The 24050-nt window shown below is 43.6% G+C and overlaps 1 protein-coding gene across 5 annotated transcripts in view; it reads left to right on the top strand.

The window, feature by feature from the left end:
* tanc1b (tetratricopeptide repeat, ankyrin repeat and coiled-coil containing 1b) overlaps nt 1-24050 on the top strand; it is a gene marked incomplete at its 3' end in the record, with an annotated part of 136731 nt that overhangs the window by 100913 nt on the left and 11768 nt on the right. For all 5 annotated transcript variants that reach the window (XM_080752539.1, XM_080752537.1, XM_080752538.1 and 2 more), the window contains exons 11-18: nt 4173-4404; nt 6556-6722; nt 9167-9774; nt 12040-12148; nt 12804-12926; nt 14975-15211; nt 16291-16476; nt 17387-17465. In XM_080752539.1, coding sequence (XP_080608665.1) covers nt 4173-4404; nt 6556-6722; nt 9167-9774; nt 12040-12148; nt 12804-12926; nt 14975-15211; nt 16291-16476; nt 17387-17465 — 1741 coding nt within the window. The remainder of the gene's footprint in view (nt 1-4172; nt 4405-6555; nt 6723-9166; nt 9775-12039; nt 12149-12803; nt 12927-14974; nt 15212-16290; nt 16477-17386; nt 17466-24050) is intronic.

Below are 24050 nucleotides of genomic sequence, written 5' to 3'. Positions count from 1 at the left end.
TAATTGCAACTACCTGTTTATGTTAGGGATAGGCCTACGCAGGATTATGTTGGGTGTTAGGTTACATCATTTTAAGTTTATAGTGGCTGCTGCATTTGTTCAGATGGCTGTCAGATTGTCAAACTATGCTGCACTGCAGGTCTACGATGGAAAACAGTTGCTTACACGAGCTGAGGCCCTGGCGTGAGATTTGAACAGTGGCTGCGCTGCACTCACGTCAAGTTGACTACAGGTTCATAAATGCCAAAAGTTGTGTTGAGATCAGCGTATGCCCATTCTTTGGGCTACCCAAGTTTGATGAATGAGGGCCAGTGTATCTTTTGTATTTGAGACAAATGTTTGACACAATTGGATGCAAAGCTCATTATGCCAGTAGGGCAATCACAAAGGAGCAGGGGGGGGGGAGTAGCTGATGGTCTGGCTATCCAGTGTTATGCTGAATTCTGCATGCCTGCTGGGAAATGCATGCACCTCACAGTTGTCAGGGCCTAAATCACCACCTAGAAGTTTTAAACCACTACAACCCATCACTGTCTGCACATCTATCCGCCTGTGAGAAGGGCTTTTACACACATCTGATAATGAACATTCAGCTTTGAGGCCAGACGTGTCCTCTATGTCAGTGGTCTGGATCCCCAGGCGGGTCCCCGGTCCCCACTTGATTTTGAGGGGGTCCCCAGGTGACAGTGAAGTGACAATTAACTATTTAACTGCCAGATCTAAAACATCGTCTATAGCTGCTATACTAGACTGGTCAGACATTGGCCAAATTGTCAGATCATATAAGAAAAATGAGATCCACCACGCCTCGCAATGTATTTATCTGTAGAACCGAGTCAAACAAAATTAAATGCCTCAACCCTTACAATTCCAAGTGCTTGTCAGGGTAGCGGGGGTCCCCAGTTCAAATATGATTATTTTGGGGGGTCGCTGCCTGAAAAGGTAGAGAACCACTGTTCCACGCTATGGTGTTTTGGGACCATCCAGTTAGAACCGGTGGGCTGAAGCAGCGGCAGGAGCCAGACAGTAGAGGATGCTGGTCACCTCCTCCCTCTCCTCCCGCTGCCCGGGAAGTGTGTCAGCTCCTCCAGGTTGGACTGTAATTAGAACAAAGTCTCCTGTCCCCAGGGCACCTCCCTATTCCCCTCCTCTGTCGTCCCCATCTGCCTCCCTGGCCCCTCGAAGTCGTATGCCCGTGTAACTGGGCAGAAACCTGTTCAGCTGCTGTAGTTGCTGCTTGTGTAGCTTCGTCTGAGACTCACGGGCTGTGTTGAGGTTATCTGAGGTGGCTAGGAATTGCTCGGCTCGTTCATCATCATCCCGTTCTGTGATGTGGGTGGAGGGTGGATAAAAGCCGGCTCGAACGGGCCAGAGGGAAACTGAGTTTGCAGAGGTTGAGAATTATCAGTGGTCACCACCAGACAAGGTCAAGCTGTGTGTGTGTGTGTGTGTGTGTGTGTGTGTGTGTGTGTGTGTGTGTGTGTGTGTGTGTGTGTGTGTGTGTGTGTGTGTGTGTGTGTGTGTGTGTGTGTGTGTGTGTGTGTGTGTGTGTGTGTGTGTGTGTGTGTGTGTGTGTGTGTGTGTGTGTGTGGAGTGGGTGAGGTCTGACTCTGGGACTGTGAGGGTCTCAGAGGACATTATAACTGACCCTCTCATCCAGGTCAGGGCAACAGCCACCTATGCTGGTCACAGTCACCTGCTAACAGCTACAGGTGCCAGACGGGTCCTCATGGATCTACACCAGCATCAACAACAACAACACTGGACTGGACTAAAACTCCAAGGGAAACTTGCATGTCTTCCCTATGCTGATCACTCTGTCTCACACTCATTCCTTAAGAACACTGCACTCAATGAGGACATTATCACATTCACAGTTAAAGCCAGATTACAAGTCCTTCCAACCAGACTCAATCTTTCCATCTGGTTCCCCAGCACTCAAGTTCCTCATTGCTTGCATCACACCACAGAACAGATCACTGAAACACTGTCACACATCTTGAATGGCTGGTATGCATACAAAGGGATGTACATAGCACGCCATGATAGAATAGTGGAACTCATATCAAAGGACATATCAAAATATCATGCACCCTCTGTGAGAATGTACAAACATTCCCGTGTCATTCCATCCATGTTTCATCTCTGTGATAACTTGGACATTTTTGCATCTTTGACAGCTAATACACCAGATGTTGTTGTGGTTGATGAAGAGTCCAGGGAAGTGTCTGTATTAGAGATGGCCTGCACCTTTGACCCTAGCCTAGAGGAAGCTTTCATGACCAAGGTCATTAAATACCAACCTCTCCTACATACGATCTCAGAACTGGGGTACAGGTGCAGACTATTTGTTTTTATATTTGGCAGCCTAGGACATACCCACAGGCTGGTTGTTAGAGGGTTACAACAACTTGGGATGCCTAAAAAAGAGGCAAAAAGGCTGGCAAAGTATTGCTCTGTCTCCGCTATAATCGGCAGCCGCCACATATGGCGGAGACGCTGTTACTTATACCCGTAGAGTACGAAGTGCCTTGCTATTGTATCATGAGGACATATGACACGATTTCGTAAATGTAACTCTACTGCACCTATACTATTTGTGTCCTTGTATGCATCTCCTTTGTGTGGACATAAATAAATGGTTAAAATGTGTGTGTGTGTGTGTGTGTGTGTGTGTGTGTGTGTGTGTGTGTGTGTGTGTGTGTGTGTGTGTGTGTGTGTGTGTGTGTGTGTGTGTGTGTGTGTGTGTGTGTGTGTGTGTGTGTGTGTGTGTGTGTGTGTGTGTGTGTGTCAAGGTTATAATAGTTTTGGATTTTTCCATTAGTTTTTATTTTTATTAGTTTTGAGGTTTTGTTTTCAATTACAGTTTAGTTTTAATTCGTTTTTAAAGTGAGGTTGCTAGTTCCGTTTCGTTTTTATTTTTTGAAAATGCTTAGTTTTAGTTTAGTTTTTATTAGTTTTAGTGTTAGTTTTAGTCTTTTACGTAATATGGGGTATTTTTGTCAGGGGTGAGATTAAAAAAGCTCCGGAAAAAGTATTGTCTAATAAAGAAAATCAACAAAACATCATATTGTTGAGAGTGGCAGGAATGTTGAGACATACAACTTCTCTCTTTGACCTCACCAACTGGTGTTTTTATTTTTTTATTTCCACAAAAGACGAAAACTAAGGAGATTTTCTCTATAATTTTAGTTTATTTTAGTTAGTTTTGTAAACGCACAATACCGTTTCAGTTAGTTTTCGTTTTTTTAAAAAGCTTAGTTTTTATTTTTATTTCAGTTAACTAAAATGTTTTTCCATTCTAGTTTTCGTTTTTTAGTTCGTTTTCGTTTACTATAATAACCTTGTGTGTGTGTGTGTGTGTGTGTGTGTGTGTGTGTGTGTGTGTGCGCGCACGCGTGCGTACGTACGTATTATTACCATTCTCAGCAGAAGTATCGGTCATGGGTCAGGCCTTTGATCTGCCTACTTTTGACTCTTTCTGTTTTTGTACACTAATAACCATTAAAAAGAAACTGGGGCGCCCAGAGCCATTGAGATGGAGAAGAGTTCTCTATTCACCGCATCGACCCACAAACATAGCGTTTCTCACCCATCCTTGACGCATCTCTTCCATCTCAATGAATGGCCCTGGAATTGTATACATCGCTACTGTTTATTTTCATTGATGTCCAACGTGCTTTGACATCATTTGTCTGACATTTTGTCATTTCTGGCAACAGACAGTAGATGAAGTGTGGGCTATTAATCTCCATTAATGAATTGCCATGTGGTTGTTTGTTGTAGCTTAATGTGTAATGACCCAACAGTAGACTGTTGTTTATTTTCTGATCAGGAGAATAGAGAACCGACATCCTGTACAGAGGGAGATAATCCACAGCCAAGCTTTTTTCCAGATTGTACAGTACATGGTACATTACTGACAGATGGCAGAAATAAAACATTATCATGAGCGCATTCTTGTCCGGTCACACATGATGATCCTGCACTACTGCAGGGTGCATATTGAACAATGAAAAGACAGATTTACGCATTTTGGCGTATATGGCGGCCAAGTGCAGCAAATTCTAAAAACGCGTTTTGGCGTAAATGGCGGCTAAAGTGTTAAGTTGTTATGGCTGTACACGTTCAACAAAATAATCTTCATTTTCTCCCTGCCCTTTGTCTCCCAGGTGGTGGCATATCACTATTGCCAGGCTGATAACACCTACACATGCCTGGTACCTGAGTTTGTGCACAGTATTGCTGCCCTGCTGTGCAGAGCACACCAGCTCAGCGCATACCGAGAGCTGCTACTGAAAGAGCCCCACCTACAGAGCATGCTCAGTCTTCGCTCCTGCGTCCAGGACCCAATGGCGGCCTTCCGGAGGGGCGTGCTTGAGCCACTGGCCAACCTCCGTAAAGGTATAACAGTGCTTTACAACTTTGCTGGATTTGACCTCTGTATTTTAGGTGTCTTTATTACACTTAAAGGTGCTGTATGTGATATGTGTTGGTTAAAAGTTAACACTCTATGTATTCGATTATAATGATTACTACAGAGTGTTTGTTCAGTAATAGGGATCTGTATATATAAAACATAATATATACAGTGTTCTTTAGTGTAACTGAGTTTCATTTGTGTTATATTCTTTTTGATGTATTGATTGTCTCATAGTAAACTCTGGAAATCATTCAATCTAAGTGGAATCGGTACTTGTTGAATAGTAACAAGAAGCACGGAGACGTTGTTTACCGTTGAAGGCTGCATACAGTTACGGTCACCCTACAAGTGATTTAGTGAGGCATTATTAGAGTTCCAATCCCACACAAAGAAAGTGGAAGACAAAACCTCAGCCTGGCTGCGGTCACAGTGCCAAGGTAATTGCTTTGTGTTGAAGCGAGCAGTGTGGATTCTTTTTTCTTTTTGGACTGATTTTAATTGACAGTGCACATGAAAATGGAATGTTTGCTGTGGAGTTACATGCAATTCAGGCAGCTGGGGTGAACATCTCCTCTAGAAAAGACGCGTACAAAAATCGAGGCAACTACACAGTGAAATCCTGTTCAATTCTCCATTTCTAATTCCAATCGTGTAGAAATAGAACCTTTATGGTTCCATTTGGTTCCATTTTTACACTCTCGGTGTTAAAGCAAAGTACTGTACAGTATCTATCTCAATAGTAAGGGAAAGTTAGCCTATTGCTAGATCAATCTGGGAACTAAATCTAAATCACTAGCTTTCTTCACAAATGTGTTCATAAAGGTGTCTACTATCACCTCTGAACTTTGTCAAACCCAACTCCCTTGACATACTTTGTGGGAGCCAATCAAAGTTATTGGGTATCCCGAGGGCCCTGGGATTAAAGGGGGAAAAATATAAAAAATCACACCCGTGTGAACTGAGCGGTGGTAGAGTAAAATAGAGAAAATTGCAGATGAAAAATTATGCTCAGAACATGTTGCGAGCTTGTAGATAGGCTTTTTTCTCCGTATGACACCATTGTGCGACGAACGATAAGCTAGAGCTCAAGTGGTTAACATTTTCTGCCTCTGCAGAGCAAATCTTTAATGTGACATTCCGGCAGGCAGTTGAGTTGTGTGCTGAAGCGGAATGGTAGATCAGCCATAGAAAAGGCCCCTGCTGTAGCGTGCACACTGTTAAACCTACGTACTGCACTTCTATGAGAGCAGAGCTTAGTTACTGCAGGGAAGCAGAGCAGAGCCCCGCTGTCTCTCTCCCCACATAGCAGTTCAGCACAGCTGGGCTTGTGCAGCGCGGATTTAAAATCACTCCAGTCCAGACATTTACTTAAAAGCGGAAAATGAACCTGAAAACCCTGAGTGACACTGTTAACATTAAGCAGTGCTGTAAGCAAAACAACTAGCCCTCCTAACAGCTATTAATCAGTTTTGCATTGTTGGAACTGTAGGTTTAAAAGTGTTGTGGGGGGGGGTGGTTTGGCTCAGCCACTTAGTGCAGTGGTTCTCAACCACTGCACTAAGGGGGGGGGGGGGGGGGGGGGGGGGGTCAGACACAGCACATGACAGTCAAGTGACAATTTAAAGTTCTTTAAGACCTTTTTAACAAAAAAACAAAAAACTGGTCAAACATTGTCTAAATTGTCAAATGATATAAGAAAGAGGGAAACATTTTGAATATAGACGATCTACAAGATCACAATGCCTCACAGTGGGAGGCGTTGTGAGCTTGTAGATCGGCTATTATTATTAGATCAAACTAAAAGTAATGCCTCGACTGCCTAATTTCTAAGTGCTTGTCAGGGTGGGGGGGTCACCAGTTCAAATCCAACTCCCACCATGTATTGCATGTGTCCCCTCTCTCTGCCCTTGGTTTCCTACTCTATACCATATGTAAGTATAACATGGAAATGTATCTTTGCGATTGGTAGTCTGTCAGTAGATGTCCACTTATCTGTGTGTGTGTGTGTGTGTGTGTGTGTGTGTGTGTGTGTGTGTGTGTGTGTGTGTGTGTGTGTGTGTGTGTGTGTGTGTGTGTGTGTGTGTGTGTGTGTGTGTGTGTGTGTGTCCGTGTCCGTGTCCGTCCCCGTCCAGAGAGGAAGATCCCAGAAGATGACCATATCATCTTGATAGATGGGTTGAACGAAGCCGAGTTCCACAAGCCAGACTATGGAGACACCATTGCGTCCTTCATCACCAAGATTATAGCCAAGTTCCCCTCCTGGCTCAAACTGGTGGTCACTGTCCGAGTCAACTTGCTGGTAAGGAACCAAAGAACAAACTCTCCATTCTCACCAGAAATGTACGTTTTGGGATAATGATGTAAATATCAATTTAAACATTTCACTGCCCTCCGGTAAAGAGTGTCAGGGATCTACTCGTGAGATTAGCTTGAGTTGATGTTTCTCTCAATAAAGATATAACACTGCAGTTCCCAGACAGTGCCCAGTGAATAAAGCTCAGTAACAAACCTCTATAGTGGAATCTGGCATGAATCTTTGATATTCCCCTTGTTGATTGACAGCAGGCTGGGCAGATTCTGACACATGTAAAAGTTGAAAGGGCTTCATGTGGCATGTGTGTGCTTGTCACAATTCGTCCCTCTGTAACGTGTATTCCCTCAGCAAAGTGTCAGTGCTGAAAAGGATAGGAAATATACTGTACAGTAGCAGCGTCAACCGGGTAAAACAAGACCGCTGACGGTTTTGCAGTTGCAGAGGAAAGCAACACAAGATCCAACCAGTCAGGGAGACGGAGGCTGGGACTACGTTGAGTCCACATGGAGGACATGAGGACTGAGAAGGTGGCAGCTGTGCTGACAGACAGCCAGAGTGCTAGTTATTAATGCCCATTCAGAAGCCAGGCCTGGGGCACTGCCCATCAGTATGCGCAGGACGAGCGAGCCCACTCGCCACCGTAGATGGAGCAACAGCTTTGTTTATCCCACAACCGCAAGAGAGAATTGAAATTCTTTGTGGCAAGGTTCCGTGGATATGCTAAGCCGAGTCATCGCAGTGGTTATCCCCATTTTACATTCTTTTTTTTAAATATATATATATATATATCCAGTTTCATTAATCCTCTCATAGTTGGGCCATGCCTGTCAAGTAGAAAATAGTTTTTCCCCGTCTGTAGAGTGCAAGTTGTGCAGGGATTCTGGAAATGTCATAATAGACGAACATTTGCCAAAAATAGGTGAAGATTCACCGAAAATAGCAGAACTTAAAACACTTAACTTACGTTGTGAGCTTGTACTGTAGATTCGCTATTTTTGACAAAGAGATTTGGTGTAGCGGGAAAAAGGTATTGGGCCAAGTACAGGACCCCTTCAACCAGATACAGTATAGCATTTAAGTGGTTACTTAGAGTTTGGATTATTATCACAGTGGGGTGAAAGTCGAGCTAGAGAAGGGTGATGTTGTTACTGGAGCAGAAAACACTGTAGTTAATGTTTTCACACAAGAGGCTGAAGACTAGTCAGTAGTAGTCACATATTTCTGATGAAACCAATGCTGTTGAGACTGGGGTTGGGATCAAAGGAACGATTCTTAAGGAATCGGACCGTTAAGAGTGAATCGTTATCGGTTCCCTTTATCAATTTCAAATGGTCAGAATATCTGATTCTGGAGGCTCACATGAAAAGTAAGAAGGCTGAATTGGGCATGTAGTGGTGGTGGAAGCAGGGGAAACTTTGCTGTACATCAGGTGTTTGTTTTTGAACATTACTCAGTTCATAACCATTATCGCCCCAGTAAACCAGGGATGCGAGGTGATCTGGTCTTGATTCACACATCCAGCAGCAGATACATACAGTATGATCCCTAGCAGGTGGAAGGCTCCATCATGATGGATGTTGCACATGGCCTAGACTAGTAACTAATACCTGTATCCTCTCTGAGGTGTTACTGACACCATGGCCATCTTGTGGATTATACCATATGTGCACATGTCTTCGCACGTGTGTCTCACCCTGGCCATCCCTTTTCATGATGATGACGACGAGGAGAAGGTGTTATCTCACTGTGGCAATGTTTCTCTAGCCTCAGACAGGCCAGGGATTGGAGGATTAAGGTGCATTGATTTTCCTGAACCCCAGGATGGAGATAGAAGTGTGGGGCTCAGTGCTCATGCTGCAGCCTGCCCACTCGAAGAGTCCCCATTGCCCCCCCCCCCCCCCCCCCCCCCCCCACACACACACACACATAAATTGATAGCTCTCTTTCTCAGAAAATATGTTGGTGACCCTGCTGCTGACTGCCCTTCACCAGATAAGAAGGGGAAACACACACACACACACACACACACACACACACACACACACACACACACACACACACACACACACACACACACACTCTCTCTCTCTCTCTCTCTCACACACACACACACACACACACACACACACACACACACACACACACACACACACACACACACACAAGGAAGGCCTAACTGACTTTGAGAATCCAATTTTGTGCTGTGGTCAGAAGGGATACCTTTTGAGATGGTTGGCACAGGGGTTTAAAACATGCTTGTTAATATTCAGACATGAATACATTAGCCTTTGATGAGCCTTGTGTATGTTTTGCTTTGAGGAGAAAGAAGATTAAGCACAGCGTTGCTCCTAAAATATAATTTCTCTTTATTAATTTCCTAATCTCATGACCTTGTTCTTTTCTTCTCTTTTTTTTCCCTCTTCCCACAGGAGATCACCAGCCTCTTGCCTTTCTGTAAGATTTCCCTGGACGACTTCCCGGACAACAAAGAGATCAACAACGACCTCAACGCGTACATACAGTACAGGATCAACGGCGGCAAGGAAATAATGAACAACATCAGCCTCAACGGCAAGGCCGACCCCGTGGTCGTGGGCAAGCTGAGCAGCCACCTGATCTCGCGCAGCCAGGGCTCCTACCTGTACCTCAAGCTCACCCTGGACCTGTTCGAGAGAGGCCACCTGGTCATCAAGAGCGCTGGCTACAAGGTGGTGCCCGTGTCGCTGGCCGAGCTCTACCAGCTGCAGTGCAACATGAAGTTCATGAGCAACTCGGCCTTCGAGCGCTCGCTGCCCGTGCTCAACGTGGCGCTGGCCTCGCTGCACCCCATGACGGACGAGCAGCTCTTCCAGGCCGTCAACGCTGGCAGCGTCTGCGGGGAGCTGCCGTGGGAGGACTTTCAGCAGCGGATGGAGCTTCTCTCCTGCTTCCTCATCAGGCGGCGGGACAAGACACGCATGTTCTGCCACCCCTCCTTCAGGGAGTGGCTGGTTTGGCGGGCCGACGGAGAGAGCACCGACTTCCTCTGTGACCCCAGGTCAGAGCTCCCATGTTTTCACCTTGCAGCGCTGCAGGCAATAACGTTGTATGGTTCAAGTTTTCTTTTATTAATTGTTTCACACACAGGCCCTTCGGCATTGTACAAATGTCACAGGACTGATTATCAACTGCAGCATCCATAAAACAAAAGCACTGACAACACATTGTACAATAAGACAAAACAAAACATCGTATGATTGATTGGTTGTAGCTCTAATTCCAATTCATCACAGCTACAAATAATCCATCCGTGGACAAAATGTATCACAAATGTTGGCTTAAAGGAAAACATTTCAGGTTAGCACCTGTTGGCTGGGTAACTCTTATCTGTCTATGCTGAACCCTGACATGTGATGTTTCTTTCCCCTGTATTGCTTTGCACTGAAATGAACAGCTGTTAATACCATAGTTTAATGTTAAATGTAGTAATGGAAGTTTGAATTTACTGAGAGCAATTGGGCTACACTATACAGTAGGTCCTTTAGTCGTAGCAATGGAGTAAGTAGTTTTAGGAGTAAGGAGCAAACTGACTCCACCACTGTTTTGTAAAATTCAAGTAGTACACATGTGTCTTAGCTTTCCACATGAGCTTTCATGAGTTTGCTAACTCTTGGCTGCAGGGCCAGGTTGTTGTCCTCTGCACCCTGCTGGACAGTCTATTTTCTGGAGGCCTGTCAGGCTGTCACCCTCATTGGCGACTGTTATGCACACTCTGGATGATCTCAGTGCTGTGTTTTAGTCTCACCTGAGTCACCTCTCTGTAGTCTCTAAATGGCGCTGACTCATCTTATGGCCATTCACATCATTAGGGAAGGGAACAAGGGCTAAGAGTCTGGAACCCTATGCGGAGGCGTTAAAAATTGCTGCCACATCGCCTTCCCTTGTGGTGTCCCTGTTCTTTTTTTCTTTTAAGGTCAAGCACTGCCACATGCATGCACACGAGTGTGAGCGTGCGCACACCCCACACACACACACACACACACACACACACACACACACACACACACACACACACACACACACACACACACACACACACACACACACACACACATTTATGTTTAAGAACCTATAGAGAGGACTTTAACCAGATCAAGTGCAATCACGCGTGGTTTTCTAATGACGTTCTGTGTTGATGAACCGGGGTATACCGGGGTACCCCAGGGGTCTATACTTGGTCTCCTGCTTTTTTCTCTCAACATCAAAATCAAACCTCTTTCTCATTATGCCAACATGATGAGCTTGTAATTTAGCAAATTTTAACTGGTTGTAGCCTGTTTTTGTTGAATGTTTGCCTGTTACTGTGCCCAGATTAGGGATGCTAGGTTTAACAGAATGAGTCTCAGTAAAAAAAAAAAGAAAGAAAACAATTATTGTATTCTCTGTCCACTGCTGAGGCTTGGCCATTGATGTCTAGACGACAGTTGCTGACTAATCTGAACAGCATTTGGTGGAATAATGGCCTATAATGATGCCAAATTCCTCTTCACGCTCAAGACTGGAACAAACATTTCAGTGAAAAGACTGTGTGATCACTCACCACCCGTGTTGAGTTACTTTAATAAAACAGTTGTGGGTTTTTTGTTGTTTTGTTTTAACTTGGATATTATATTTGATACACAGAAATTTTTTGACTGCTGATTTCAACAAGTGGATTAGACAAACAATGTATGTCATAGGCCTAGTAGTCTTTCAAAATCTCTGCCTACCAGGGCAGTGGTTCTCAACCTTTTCAGGCCGCGACCCCCAAAATAATCATAACTGGGGAACCCCCCCCCCCCCCATCCTGACAAGCACTAAGAGTTACATTTTGTATAACACGGTTCTATTGTGAAAATAGAAGATCTGCTATTTTCACAATTTCTGCCTCTAATATTTGACAATATGGCCAATGTTTAATTTGTCATTTTAGAGGTATTAAAAAGTCCTTAAATTGTCACTTCAGAAATGTGCATATACCCGCTATACACTTTAACTTAATGTTGGTTTGTTTACTCTTGAGTGAGAAAACAGTGTTGCACATTAAGCTAATCATCTGGGGACCCCCAAAATAATTTGGGGACTCCCACCTGGGGGTCCCGACCCACAGGTTGAGAACCACTGCACTAGGGAACGATGCAAGTCCGGAAGGAACGATGCAAGTCAAGGAAGGAACAATGCAAGTTGGGAATACAAAGAACTGTGGCATAAATTGTGGGAACAAATCGTCTGTAGCGATTTCTGTATAATAACTTGAGTAACCTTTGTGTTGTTTCCTGAGCAGAAGTGGCCACGCCCTCATGGCTTTCATGCTGTCCCGCCAAGAGGGGAAGCTAAACCGCCAGCAGACCATGGAGCTGGGCCACCACATCCTCAAAGCACACATCTTCAAGGTACTGTACGACGAGCAGGCCCCACAGACACACCTCACATCCATCTGGCCTTCAATTCAACTCCCTTCTAGGAATTTCACAGTCCATGCGCATTCATAAATTATGGATGCAGTGTTACCACGGGATGAGCCTTAGGATGGCGGGAGAAGCACTGAGAGCTTACACAGCTGTGGTTCTCCACGCATAATATCGATGTGTTTTATTATTTTGTTTGTTTGTGCATGAATGTGCTTGGGTGCATTGCGTTGACCTGCACTTCTCTGTGTGTGTGTGTGTGTGTGTGTGTGTGTGTGTGTGTGTGTGTGTGTGTGTGTGTGTGTGTGTGTGTGTGTGTGTGTGTGTGTGTGTGTGTGTGTGTGTTGATGTATTACCTTGCTTATTGTCGCTCTTGCCTAAATTGTAATTTGGATGCAAATCTGCGAACCACTTTAACCATTGTTTTATGCTTTATCTATTGAAAAATAGCTGATATACAAGCTCTCAGCGCAGCATCGAGTGCCGCGCTGCGAGCTTGTAGATCAGCTTATTTTTTTAAAATTTTGAAAATGTGTGCAAGTCTTTGAATATTTTTCACCCAATTCTATAAATTGGGTGAAAAAAACGCATGTTTCTATGTATGTCGGTGGTTCTGAATCCTTTTTGTTGTCATTTGCAGGGCCTGAGTAAGAAAACAGGTGTGTCGTCCAGCGTGCTCCAGGCTCTGTGGATCAGCTGCAGTGCTGACGGCCTCTCGGCAGCTCTGGCCTCGCTGAGGAACCTGTACACACCAAACGTCAAGGTGAGGCCCAGCTTTCACTCTGTGGTACATAGGATGGGACAATATGAACATTTCATATCACAAAATCCATTATCCTGGGGCTGAAAATTTGCCAAAAAAGAATAGCCGATCTACAAGCTCACAACATGTCGCGTTGTGAGCTTGTAAATCGGCTATTCTTTTGCAAAGACATTTGATAGAGACTGTATCAAGTACTTATAATACACATAAGTACCTTTTAGAGGGTTATAGAGGGTTTAATATGCAGCTCGGAAAATAAAAGGTGAATTGATCCCAGTGCATGACTGAGGACAATATCACGATAAATGAAATCTCCACAATATGATTATCGTGAGTGTTTTTTATCACGATAAACGATAATATGGCTTATCGTCCCATCCCTAGTGGTACATCAGTGTCGCTTACCAAAAAGAACTGACCAACAAGCTGAACTACAAGTTAGCTTCTAGGTTGGTGCCTTTTTGGCAAGCGACACCCCTGTAGTAAGATTGTCCTACCGGTGTAGGATGTGCATCCTCCAAATAAGGTATGTACTGGGGGGTACTGTATGTAATGGCATTATTGCCGTTCATCCTTCCATCTTGCTTGTCCCTCGCCGAGTGCTTTTTAATCCCACTGATGGTTGTGTGCTGTGTGTTAAGATAAGTATTATTATTATGTGTTGCTGGAAGCACTCACGGTAAAGCATGCGACCGTGGCATTGATGAATGCCGCCACTGAGAGCCACATAGAGATACTCACTGGTTTCAAATGGATTCATCTTGCTCTGTTGCCATTAGCTTGATCCATGGCTCATCCCCGGTGCTCTCTGCAGGGAGGATGAGGCTATTTTAGACTAGCAGTAATCCAATAAACAAATGCCACGTTAATGGTAGAGCTGGCGATTTGTTATTTCTTTTTTTTTAATGTTTAATTCTGCTGGCCACATGTGTACCTTCCCGCTTTGTTGCAGAGGGGAGAAAATCATTGGCCTTTCCAGGAAAAAGCCATTATGTCGTAATGATGTATTCTGGCTTTAAGCGAAACGATGCTATATTTTTCTTTGTCATTAACATTAGTATTACAGTGGGGCTCCCATCAGCTGATGCCACCCCCACGCTCTCTGTGAGTTATGTTGGGTGCGTGGAGCATCACTCACAGAACGGCCTTGTTTTGTCCTCGGGGAACACGAGGGAACAATTGTTAATTTATGCCACTGTAGTTCCACTAAATACAGCCAGTTCAATTTCCTGCTGCTAATGCTCAATTGATGCCACAGCGCTGCTTGATCAAGCAATTATTATTCATTTCCCAGTCAATAATACCCCACAGTTTTACTGTGTTCGATAGAATCTCACGCCTTACTGTGTGTGAGTTTAGCTTTGAACAGATTTCAAGATCAGTATGAAATAATGCGTCACACTACAATTACTATACTATTAGAGAATGAGTTCAGTTTTTTTTTTTTTTTTTTACTGTAACTGATACAGTTGGTGTATTAGTAATGGACGGTCAGTTTTTTCTTTCAACCTCTGCATTTTGGCATCAAAAAGATGAAAAGAAACAAACAACATCTGTGTGTATGTATGGGTGTACTGTGTGTCTGTGTTGTCAGATCAGCCAACACAGGGATGGTGACAGAACCTCGCTAAAAACCCCAGGTCAAAGATCCACTCGGCCTAGACAGTTCGCCCTCCTGGCCACCAAAAACTCCCTGTCGCACTTAGAACTACAGATTCACTCCCTAGCTTCCGCCGTGGACTGAAGACTCACCTCTTCAGACTCCACCTAAACCCATAGCACTTACTGTAGCACTCGCCTACCCTCGATGACCATACTGTACATGAAAGCTAGATATAATCTTTAGGTTTTACAAAAAGTCTTTACTGATTAGTTGCATGGTCTACCTACATTATTGTTTTCTAGATTGATATTCCTATGCATTTGTTGTATTGTTGTTGATGTATTGATGTACTATCTTGCTTATTATCTTGCTTATTGTATTGATGTATGAGCGTCTGCTAAATGCCTAAATTGTACATTGTCGTTGCTGTCGTTCTGATGATCAGGTGAGCCGTCTGCTGATGTTGGGCGGTGCGAATGTGAATTATCGTACAGAGGTGCTGAACAACGCCCCGGTGCTCTGCGTCCAATCCCACCTGGGCCACCAGGAGATGGCTGCCCTGCTGCTGGAGTTTGGAGCCAGCGTGGACGTGGTGTCAGAGAACGGCATGAGCCCTTTGTGCTTCTCGGCTGCCGCGGGACACCTGGGCCTGCTCAACCTGCTGTGCAAGAGGGGAGCCCAGGTGAGACCTCGACATGATGATGATTGGCTTTTATAGTGAAAGTGGTTAAGTCTGTCTGTGGGTTTTATAAATATTTAACCAATTAAAAGTGTTAACTTAAGCAAATAATAACGGCATTGGAGCACATTTCCTGAAATGTAATGGGTTTTGGGACATATGGGTTTCCCCCAAACAGCAACGTTTTGTTTCACTGCCTCATACAATATGTATACGAGATATTACCTACACTAAAAAGAAAGGGAGTATTTACTGGTCCAGGGACGTTACTGCTCAGACGGCTCAGAAGAGCGCTCAGAAGGGAGGCTGCCAGGGGTGTCAGTGTGTCTCAGGGACAGTGGGACACTTTGACATGTAGATGGGCAAGCTGAGGGTCAAACCTTCTAACTAACATCTGCACTCTGGTTAGATTAGATGCTCCATTTTTTTATTGCGTTTAACGTAGATTATAACGCAATAAGCAATGGAGCATCTGTGTGTACCATTAATGTTGAGAACTCTTAACGGATGCCCCAAATCATGATTTAATTTAACTCTGAGTGTGTACAAATGTAACCAAAGCAGCCCTTACTGGTTCCTTTGGTTACATTTGTATACTCTGCAGTAAGTTAAAAATGGAAATTAACACATACCCGTATTTTCCGGACTATAAGGCGAACTTAAAAGCCTTTAATTTTCTCAAAAAACTACAGTGCGCCTTATAGTCCAGTGTGCCTTATATATGGATCATTCATTGACATTGACATTCCCTTTAGTACAGCTCCATCTGTTGGATGCATAAGCGTCTATTATGTGCGCCTTATAGTCAGGTGCGCCTTATATATGAAAACAGTTTGAAAATAGACCATTCATTGACAGTGCGCCTTATAGTCAGGTGCGCCTTATAGTCCAGAAAATACTGTAGGTTTTTTACTGGCTAGGGCCAGGTCATTAAGCTAATTACAAAGTTATTAAGACGCTAACACTGTCCCTTAATTCACTATTGTACTAACCTGTTGAAACCTGATTTGGATGACAGCTGTTGTGGGGTGGGTCCTACTGTTACTGTGACATAAAGCCAGTGGTGTCATATATTTGGCCAGGTTGACCATGTGGACAAGAGCGGACAGTGTGCGCTGGTCCACGCTGCTCTCCGAGGACACCCAGAGATCATCGAGTACTTGTTGGAGCTGGAATGGAGCTCTGAGGGCCAGCAGCAGGACTGCATTCTGAAGAACAAGGCCCTCCAACAGGCTTTGATAGCAGCCTCCAGCATGGGACACACACAGGTCAGAGTGACACATAATCACACATTCGCACGCGCGCACACACACACACACACACACACACACACACACACACACACACACACACACACACACACACACACACACACACACACAGAGAATGTCTTCACTGTAATTCTATTCTCATGCTATTTTAAAGACTCAAGTTTCCTTCCCATGTGCCTTGTGTCTTACATGGTGATAGACAACGCTTGTTTTTATACATATTATACAAGCTTTCTGCATCCGTGTCCTAGTCTGCACTTGCTGAGGCTACCAATTACATGGCATGTGCCTTTCTTCACAGCAGCAGTGCATCTCTCCTCTGTGCTTTCATAACAAACGTGCACAAAGAATTTCAAAGAAGAGCTTGTTTTCACAGTGATGTCGCATACCATGCCATGCCCATTGAAAAGCATTGGGAACAGAATAAGAGAGATCGGTTGTAGCGTTACGCCCTCCAGGCACCCAGGCAGGTACACTACAGGACTTTGGTTTATTCAGACCTCCTCATTAGCTGAGGTTTGCGATCCCCGAGCCCTGGTCCTGTGTACCTCCGAATAATAGAACTGGGCTGAGCTGAGCCATCGACCTACATACTGTACACGCCCACTGTGGCCAGAGTGAACGAGAGACCCTCCAAACGCTGAAGTATTAATCAGATTGGCCTTGGCTCACATGATGCACCGGAGTCTAGGAATCAGCAGTTCTGCAGTCTTTCGCGATTAATTTATCATCTGCTAGAGAAGCATAATTTGCCTGGGCAGCTCCGTATTGATCAGCTGAAGTTTTGTTCCCCCCCACACATAATATTAGTTTTCTGTTATCAGCTCAGCCCTACAACTTCTCCAAGGTTTATTTTATATCTCATGCTGAAATCCCCCGCCATTAATCAAAGTTTCTTGTTTGGCAGGTTGTGAGTGGCTTGCTGACGTTGAATAATGAACACACCGTGCAAATTGATGGCCATGATACTCTGTGGGGAGAGACAGGTAGGTTTTCATCCATCTTTTGTATTCTCACCTGCTGGTATATCTTGCTGGACCCTGGCTGCCACTGTAATTCTGTGCTGCCAGAGAGCAGCGTCTATCTTTGTCCTTCACCATAATGTGCTACTGTGTGATGTACAGTAGTGGTGCACATTTGTTCTGAATATGTTGACATTTTTATTGGTTCTCCCAATCTTCTTTCCTGCTAAAAGCATCAGCTTTATTATGATTATGGTTTTTACAGAGTTTCAGTCCTTCCTTTACTTCTTTTGTTGCTTTTTAGCTATCATCTAATATGGTGCTACTTTGTCATTTGGATGACCCATTTAGTCATTTGGGTTATTTAAAGTCACTCTTCCTGCCCTTGTATAGCCAGTTCCATTTCATGGCCGAAGAACATAATTGTAATGACACTATCACTAATGACACTAAACTGTGGGCCTCAGAATCTTTTCACTTGTTAATGTAGACTGGTGTCACTGTTAAAGGTGCCCCACTCTATATGTAGAGGCAAAAAGCCAACTGAATTGATTTTTCCAAAAGGACTTTGGATGCAGAGTAAGTTTAGGGAGCAGTCTGATGAAAGTAGAGTGATGACAGAAAAGTGAGAAACGGGGAGAGCTTGCCAATTGGGAGCAATTGGAGGAGACGTTTTGCTGTTTGAGATTGATTGTGGAAATGGTGCAGAAAGCCAAGTGGAGCAGCGGCAGGCGATATAAAGTGTAGAAGCACGAGCGAGCTGTCATTTCTTCCCTTGACTCACAAGGCTGGTTACATGAATGCTGAAAGAGTGACCAAGGTCTGTGGCCAGTATTGAGCTTGGCAGAGAATGCACTGCAGGCTTCAAGTTGAGGCATTGCAACCTACACAGACAAACACATCCGGAGAGCTTTTTTTTTTCAATTATTATTATTTCACTGTTGCACATTAGGCCTTTGATAATATATTGTACATTATCACCATCATCTTTGTCTACCAAGGGAAATTATACCACTTTACATTTCATCTCAAATTGTTCGCCCTCGCCTCTCCTGGAAATGCAAACCCCAGGTGCAGAAAACCGTACTCCACCACTGTGCTTTGTTGTTCAGGGCGGTATTGTAGCATCTGGGTTATTTTAACAACTCTCCAGTATAAGAGACAAAATAACAACAGCTGAGATGCAGATTGTGAGACATAGATTACAGGGTAAACGCTGGAGCTGTGTCGTAAAATCCTCATAATGTTCTGAAACTGGCAGACTACTGTCACAGATGTTTATGGCAAACATTGAGAGCCTTTGCTCCAAGGCCCTCGTGATTTAGAGCTTATGCACATATGCAAATCACTAATTCAGTTGCTATTATGGAAATGTTTGATGCATTGTTGTTAGAGCAAATGTGCCACAATAGGTACAAGATTTTAATAATGGTCTCTTTGTGTGTTCCTCAGTTTGGTGCAAGCTTGGATTTAACGCTAACAAATTGACCATGTATGTAGGTCAGCCTATTAATGAGGCAGTTGTCTACAAAGCAGCTAACTGGTACTTATGCAAAATGTATTGCTGGGCTAAATTCATTCCAACCCAGGCACCAGGAGAGTCCCTATGTAATGTCCTCTCATCGGTGGGAAACGTCTATACTCACCTGCACTGTGAAAGTACAATATTGGTGAATAGGAAGAACTTTGTTCCCCAATCCAAAACGTTTGCACTTCAAGCCTACGTCACTGAAAATGATTTGCCATGGTCATTTGTCCAAAGTCGCGTGCCATAGCAGTAAACGTGATTTGCTCCATAGCTCTCTGCGCTTGGCCCTTTAGACATGACCATTATTATGAATAATAGGAGCAGTGCTCTCGTATGTCCTCAAAGTCATATGAGCCACCTGTAGTCCAATATTTACCTCCCCAGCTCAATTTACTGGTCCTAGTGGATGTGAAATCACAGCCATGTCCCCCCTGGCATCCATTCTAAACTAATGAAAATGGCAGGTCACAGGTGGCAATAGGGAAGGCACTGGGCTGCAACACCGCTGACCTGAAACAAACACCCTCTCCACATGAGCACATATTCAAATCTGATTCCACCCACCTGGCACTCATTCAGAACAAGCTCAGCAGAGGCCATCTCTATTGGAGGAAGCGGCCATAATGATGATGGATGATGTTGTGCATCGAATCATCTTTGAAGCTACTGTACTTCTCTGATGTGAAGAAAAAAAACTATGGACACAAATGCATGTTGAGGTATCCCCTTGAAAAACTGGCATAGAGCATCATCACCTCCAAAATAATCCCCTCGGTTAACAACCTGTCTCTGAGATATATCACAATTCGTATTTAAAATTCTCTGAAAAAAATAAAAAAAATAATAATAATCTCTATGCAAATTGGCCCCTTGTGTTGTGTGTTTGAACAGCGGCAGATTGAACTGCACATCTGTGCGGTCTCCAGCTTTTAAAATCCCTCTTAGAATGCAAGCGACACGCCTCTTGGGTGAAGAAAGGCAATTTGACTCTGTGTGATACAGCTGTAGGCTATGTTGTCCTAGGCATCTGTAAAGGAATACGACAGCGATATAAAGGATTTAGGGGAAAGATTGATAGATTCTTCTAGATGTGCATAGACCAGACCTAATCCTTTTGATATAGAAATACATGTCGTTTATTTATACATAAGAAAACATATCTTTTGTCAGTAGAAAAGGAGAAGCTTTGTTTGTACAAAATACTAAATATTATCATACTCCTCAGAAATATAGTGATCAACTGAAGGTACATTTTACATAGTGTAAGGACTAAGGGTACAATAGCATACACTTCTTATCACCATGACAAATGAAGTAGCCAGAGGGCACTTGAGTGTATATTGTTTTTGTCTGCTGTAATTATGGTAAGAATCAATTTAAATGATAAAATCTCCTTCCTTAGGTAGGCTTAAGGTTTAATGAATGCAGTGTTTAGTGTTCTGTTTGGTTCTCTTCCATTATTTACAGTGTGGTGGTTGCCTGCAGTGCTCTGGCATCAATCATTCATACCACCAGTGTGCTATTTTGTGGCAGGGAGGATTTTGCACACTGTAACTTCTTTTCCGCCTTCCGCCGCCGATTCGTGGCCGAATCGGTTTGGTTAAAAACAGCTTTAACAGTAACACACAGTAACTGTGCCGTGTTGCTGAACACACCTACTGTACTATGACATGATGCCAGCAGCATTCTGCTCGTGGTGACACCATTCATTGCTGCTGAGTGGATTTCTGTACATTCATGTGAAAAGGTTGGGGAAAGCTACAGTATAGCATGTCACCTTCATGTTTTTAGGATGTCCTTCAGACAGTAATCGGCTCAATCACCACTTTGGTCCCAAACATTATCTTGAAAACGGCGAGCTAGATCGCAATGGCACTTGCTGTGCTCCCTGGAGGGTGGACTTATTTTGGTGACCTAATGGCCTTTCCGTTAGTGCCAACATTAGGTTAAAATCTCTGCGTGCACAACTGCACATACTGTAAGATATCTCAAAATGTAAGGAGCGGTATCAGTGGATTGTCCGTGACACTTGTTGAGTGCATTCATGGTCCCAGGAAACCATTTGAGAGCCCCTTGACATTTCCTCTAGCACCACCCTCAGGTCAAAATGTCAACTTTTCTTTTGAAATTATGATTATGATAAAGAAAAAATAGACAGATAATGGATCCGAAGCTAGATAATAATAATAATAAATATATATATTTATGTCACAATCCTGTGGCAGTGTGAGTGGGTTCAAACCATTTGTGTGTGGTTGGGTGTAAGGAGCGTCCTGGCCTCAAGCTAGCAGGGCTTTTAGATTCTTGAGGCTAGTTGACTGACAAACCATTCTTGTCTTGAATTTCATCTTGCCAAATTACAAATTCCTAACCACTAACCACATACTTGAATTGAAACCAATCATCAACTCTCTTATCATACAGTATTATTTGTCTTCCCTAGTGTAAAACAGTCGTTCCAAAACAGTGAGTTGTGAAACAAGTCCAGGTGTGCCTTGGGATTTTGTGATAACCACATATCATTACAATATATTATACAAAAGGTTTTATTTTTTACCCCCTTTTCTGTGTAGTCGTTATCCCAATTAATTCCTCCCCAGTCCCCACACACATTTAATTCTGTGTGTTGTCACTGCTGTTGTATCCTACTGGCTCACAAGCCAGTGAGGAGCCCCCGCCAGGAGGACGTAGCACCTACATCCTACTCCTCCCGCCCAACACTCCCCGCTAACAGGTGCTACCCCATCCTGTAGGAGTATGTGCAGTGACAAATATCACCCTCACTGCCCAGCTTCCCTCCCCTGAACACGGATCAGTTGTGTTTGTGTAGACACCGCTCTATACTGTATTGGAACCCCTAGACGCCTGTAGTGGGCTGGTATTTTACCACCGAGTGCATGAATCTTTGCATCAGCACTTTGTGCACACTCATTTCCTAATACAGAGGCACATTATTATATATACCAGAAATAATGTATTATAACACATGTTATAGAGGCTAATTTGCCCCAATATGAATACAGGTGTGCTTGGGAACAAATAGTTAGACAATCACTGTACTAAATGATGAACTCTTCCATGTTATTATGTACCAAGATATCAGGCACTGTGACCTCTCTGTTGTGTTTGAATGCCCTGGTAGTTCAGTGAGGACATTCTTAAATGGCCTCACTGTGGTAAATGTGGTTTGTCACAGTGCTTCACAGAGTCTCCTCTTCCAGACGGTTTCAGTAAAGCTGTGTTGGTGGGCTTGAGATGTTGACAAGGGCTGACATATCGCTTACAATAGAAACCAGGAAGATATCAATCTGTCCTTCCCGTGAAGGGAGGCGACGGGAGGGAGAGAGAAATGGCAAGACACTGTAGTGTAAAGATAAATATTTAATAGATTAGGCTGACAAATCAAAGTATAGCTCTGACCAGGCGCAAGTGCACTAAACAGTTAAGATGTGAACGGCAATGGGCCCGTAGAGCTTTTGAGTACGGAGGGAGATTTTGACCTCAACATAACAAATCACTTCTCAATCACAGGACCTGTCGATTAGTTTGTCCAACGTAACACCAGATAGTCCCAGCTGCTACAGTACTGTTCCCCAGAGCATATGCGTAGATACAGGCCTACTTTATGGCCTGCTGTTAATTATTGGTCCCCTATTCTTATGTGTGTGGGGATAGTCACATTTTGGCAGAGCAGATGGAGGGCGGGGCCCTCTGTTCCATCTAGATGGATGATGTCAGTCAGGCACAGAGGCTTGATGCCTTAAATCTCTGGGATTAGAGAGTGGAGTGAAGCTCGTTTTCACTGTGGATATCTTCTTGGATACCGGGCATTCATCTTAAGACGGCTCCATCTGCTGCTATTGCTGATTAAATTGTGAGCATTGAAGTTGGAACAGCATATTTTTGGGGGGAATGGCTCACTTAAGCATCATTTAGGAGATTTGGAAAATGAGAGCCAATTAATTATTGTAATTCCGAAACTTTGTTAGACAGTATTGAATCTGGTTAATCGTTGCTGAAACAAAAACATTTAGGCAGGGATTGGTGTTCAAGCATGAAACAGTGGTCTGACTTTGTTTTCTATTATCTCTGGTTGTTATATCCAGCTGAATGCATAAATTGATGAGTACAATGCACTGCTGAAGCTGTCTGACTTGAGGCAGGATGTTAATGAGTTTAATAAGTGTTACATGATTGTCTAGTTTTAAACTAATTCAGCACAAAACACCAAACTGCATTTCTCCACTTTTGAACAGCATTTGTTTTGTAAAGACAAGGGTTGGAACTGTGTAAGCAGGTCATCAGGGTGTCAGTGGTCTGACGTCTTGTGCACTTCCAGACTATTGTGTTAACAATGATGGGGCCTATTCTTAGATCCCTCACCCCTGTATTGTATCCAGTGTCCCTTTCTAATCTTTTTACCATACACATGTTAGGGATGGGACGATATGAACATTTCATATCACGATTATTGTGACCAAAGAAATCACGATTTACGATATTATCGCGATAATCAAAATCCATTATCCTGGGTACCTTTTACCAATTATAGAGGGTTTAAGTGTTACAGAATATGCAGCTCCGCAAATAAAAAGTTAATTGATCCCAGTGCATGACGGAGGACGATATCACAATAAATTAAATATTCACGATACGATTATTGTGTGTTTTTTATCACGATAAACGATAATATCGCTTATCGCCCCATCCCTAACACATGTTCTCCTCAGCTATACTTGGCATACAATGTAAAATCCTCAGTGTGGATTTTACAGTGTACACTACAAGTGTTATTTTGTGAGAAGGGGTTAAGTTCCAACCCAAATTCACAACTAACTAAAGTGCTTACATTCTTCTCTTCCTTTCTTGTACCATCTGTTAAAAGTTGTAGGCACTCCACTCCGCGTGATGCCCAACAACACCCTTAGCTGTTCTAAAGACACTGTAAACACTCTTGGGGCTTATTGCTTTTACAGACCGGTTGCCAAATATGGCAACGTTAAAATAATATCCCAATTAGAATTACAAGAATAATTTCTACAAGACCGTAGTCCCTGACTACTTGCACAAACAAGGACGTT

The sequence above is a fragment of the Nannobrachium achirus genome (assembly GCF_963921795.1).
Source record: "Nannobrachium achirus genome assembly, chromosome: 22".
NCBI lineage: Eukaryota > Metazoa > Chordata > Actinopteri > Myctophiformes > Myctophidae > Nannobrachium > Nannobrachium achirus.
This window is presented reverse-complemented; position numbering and strand designations above follow the sequence as displayed.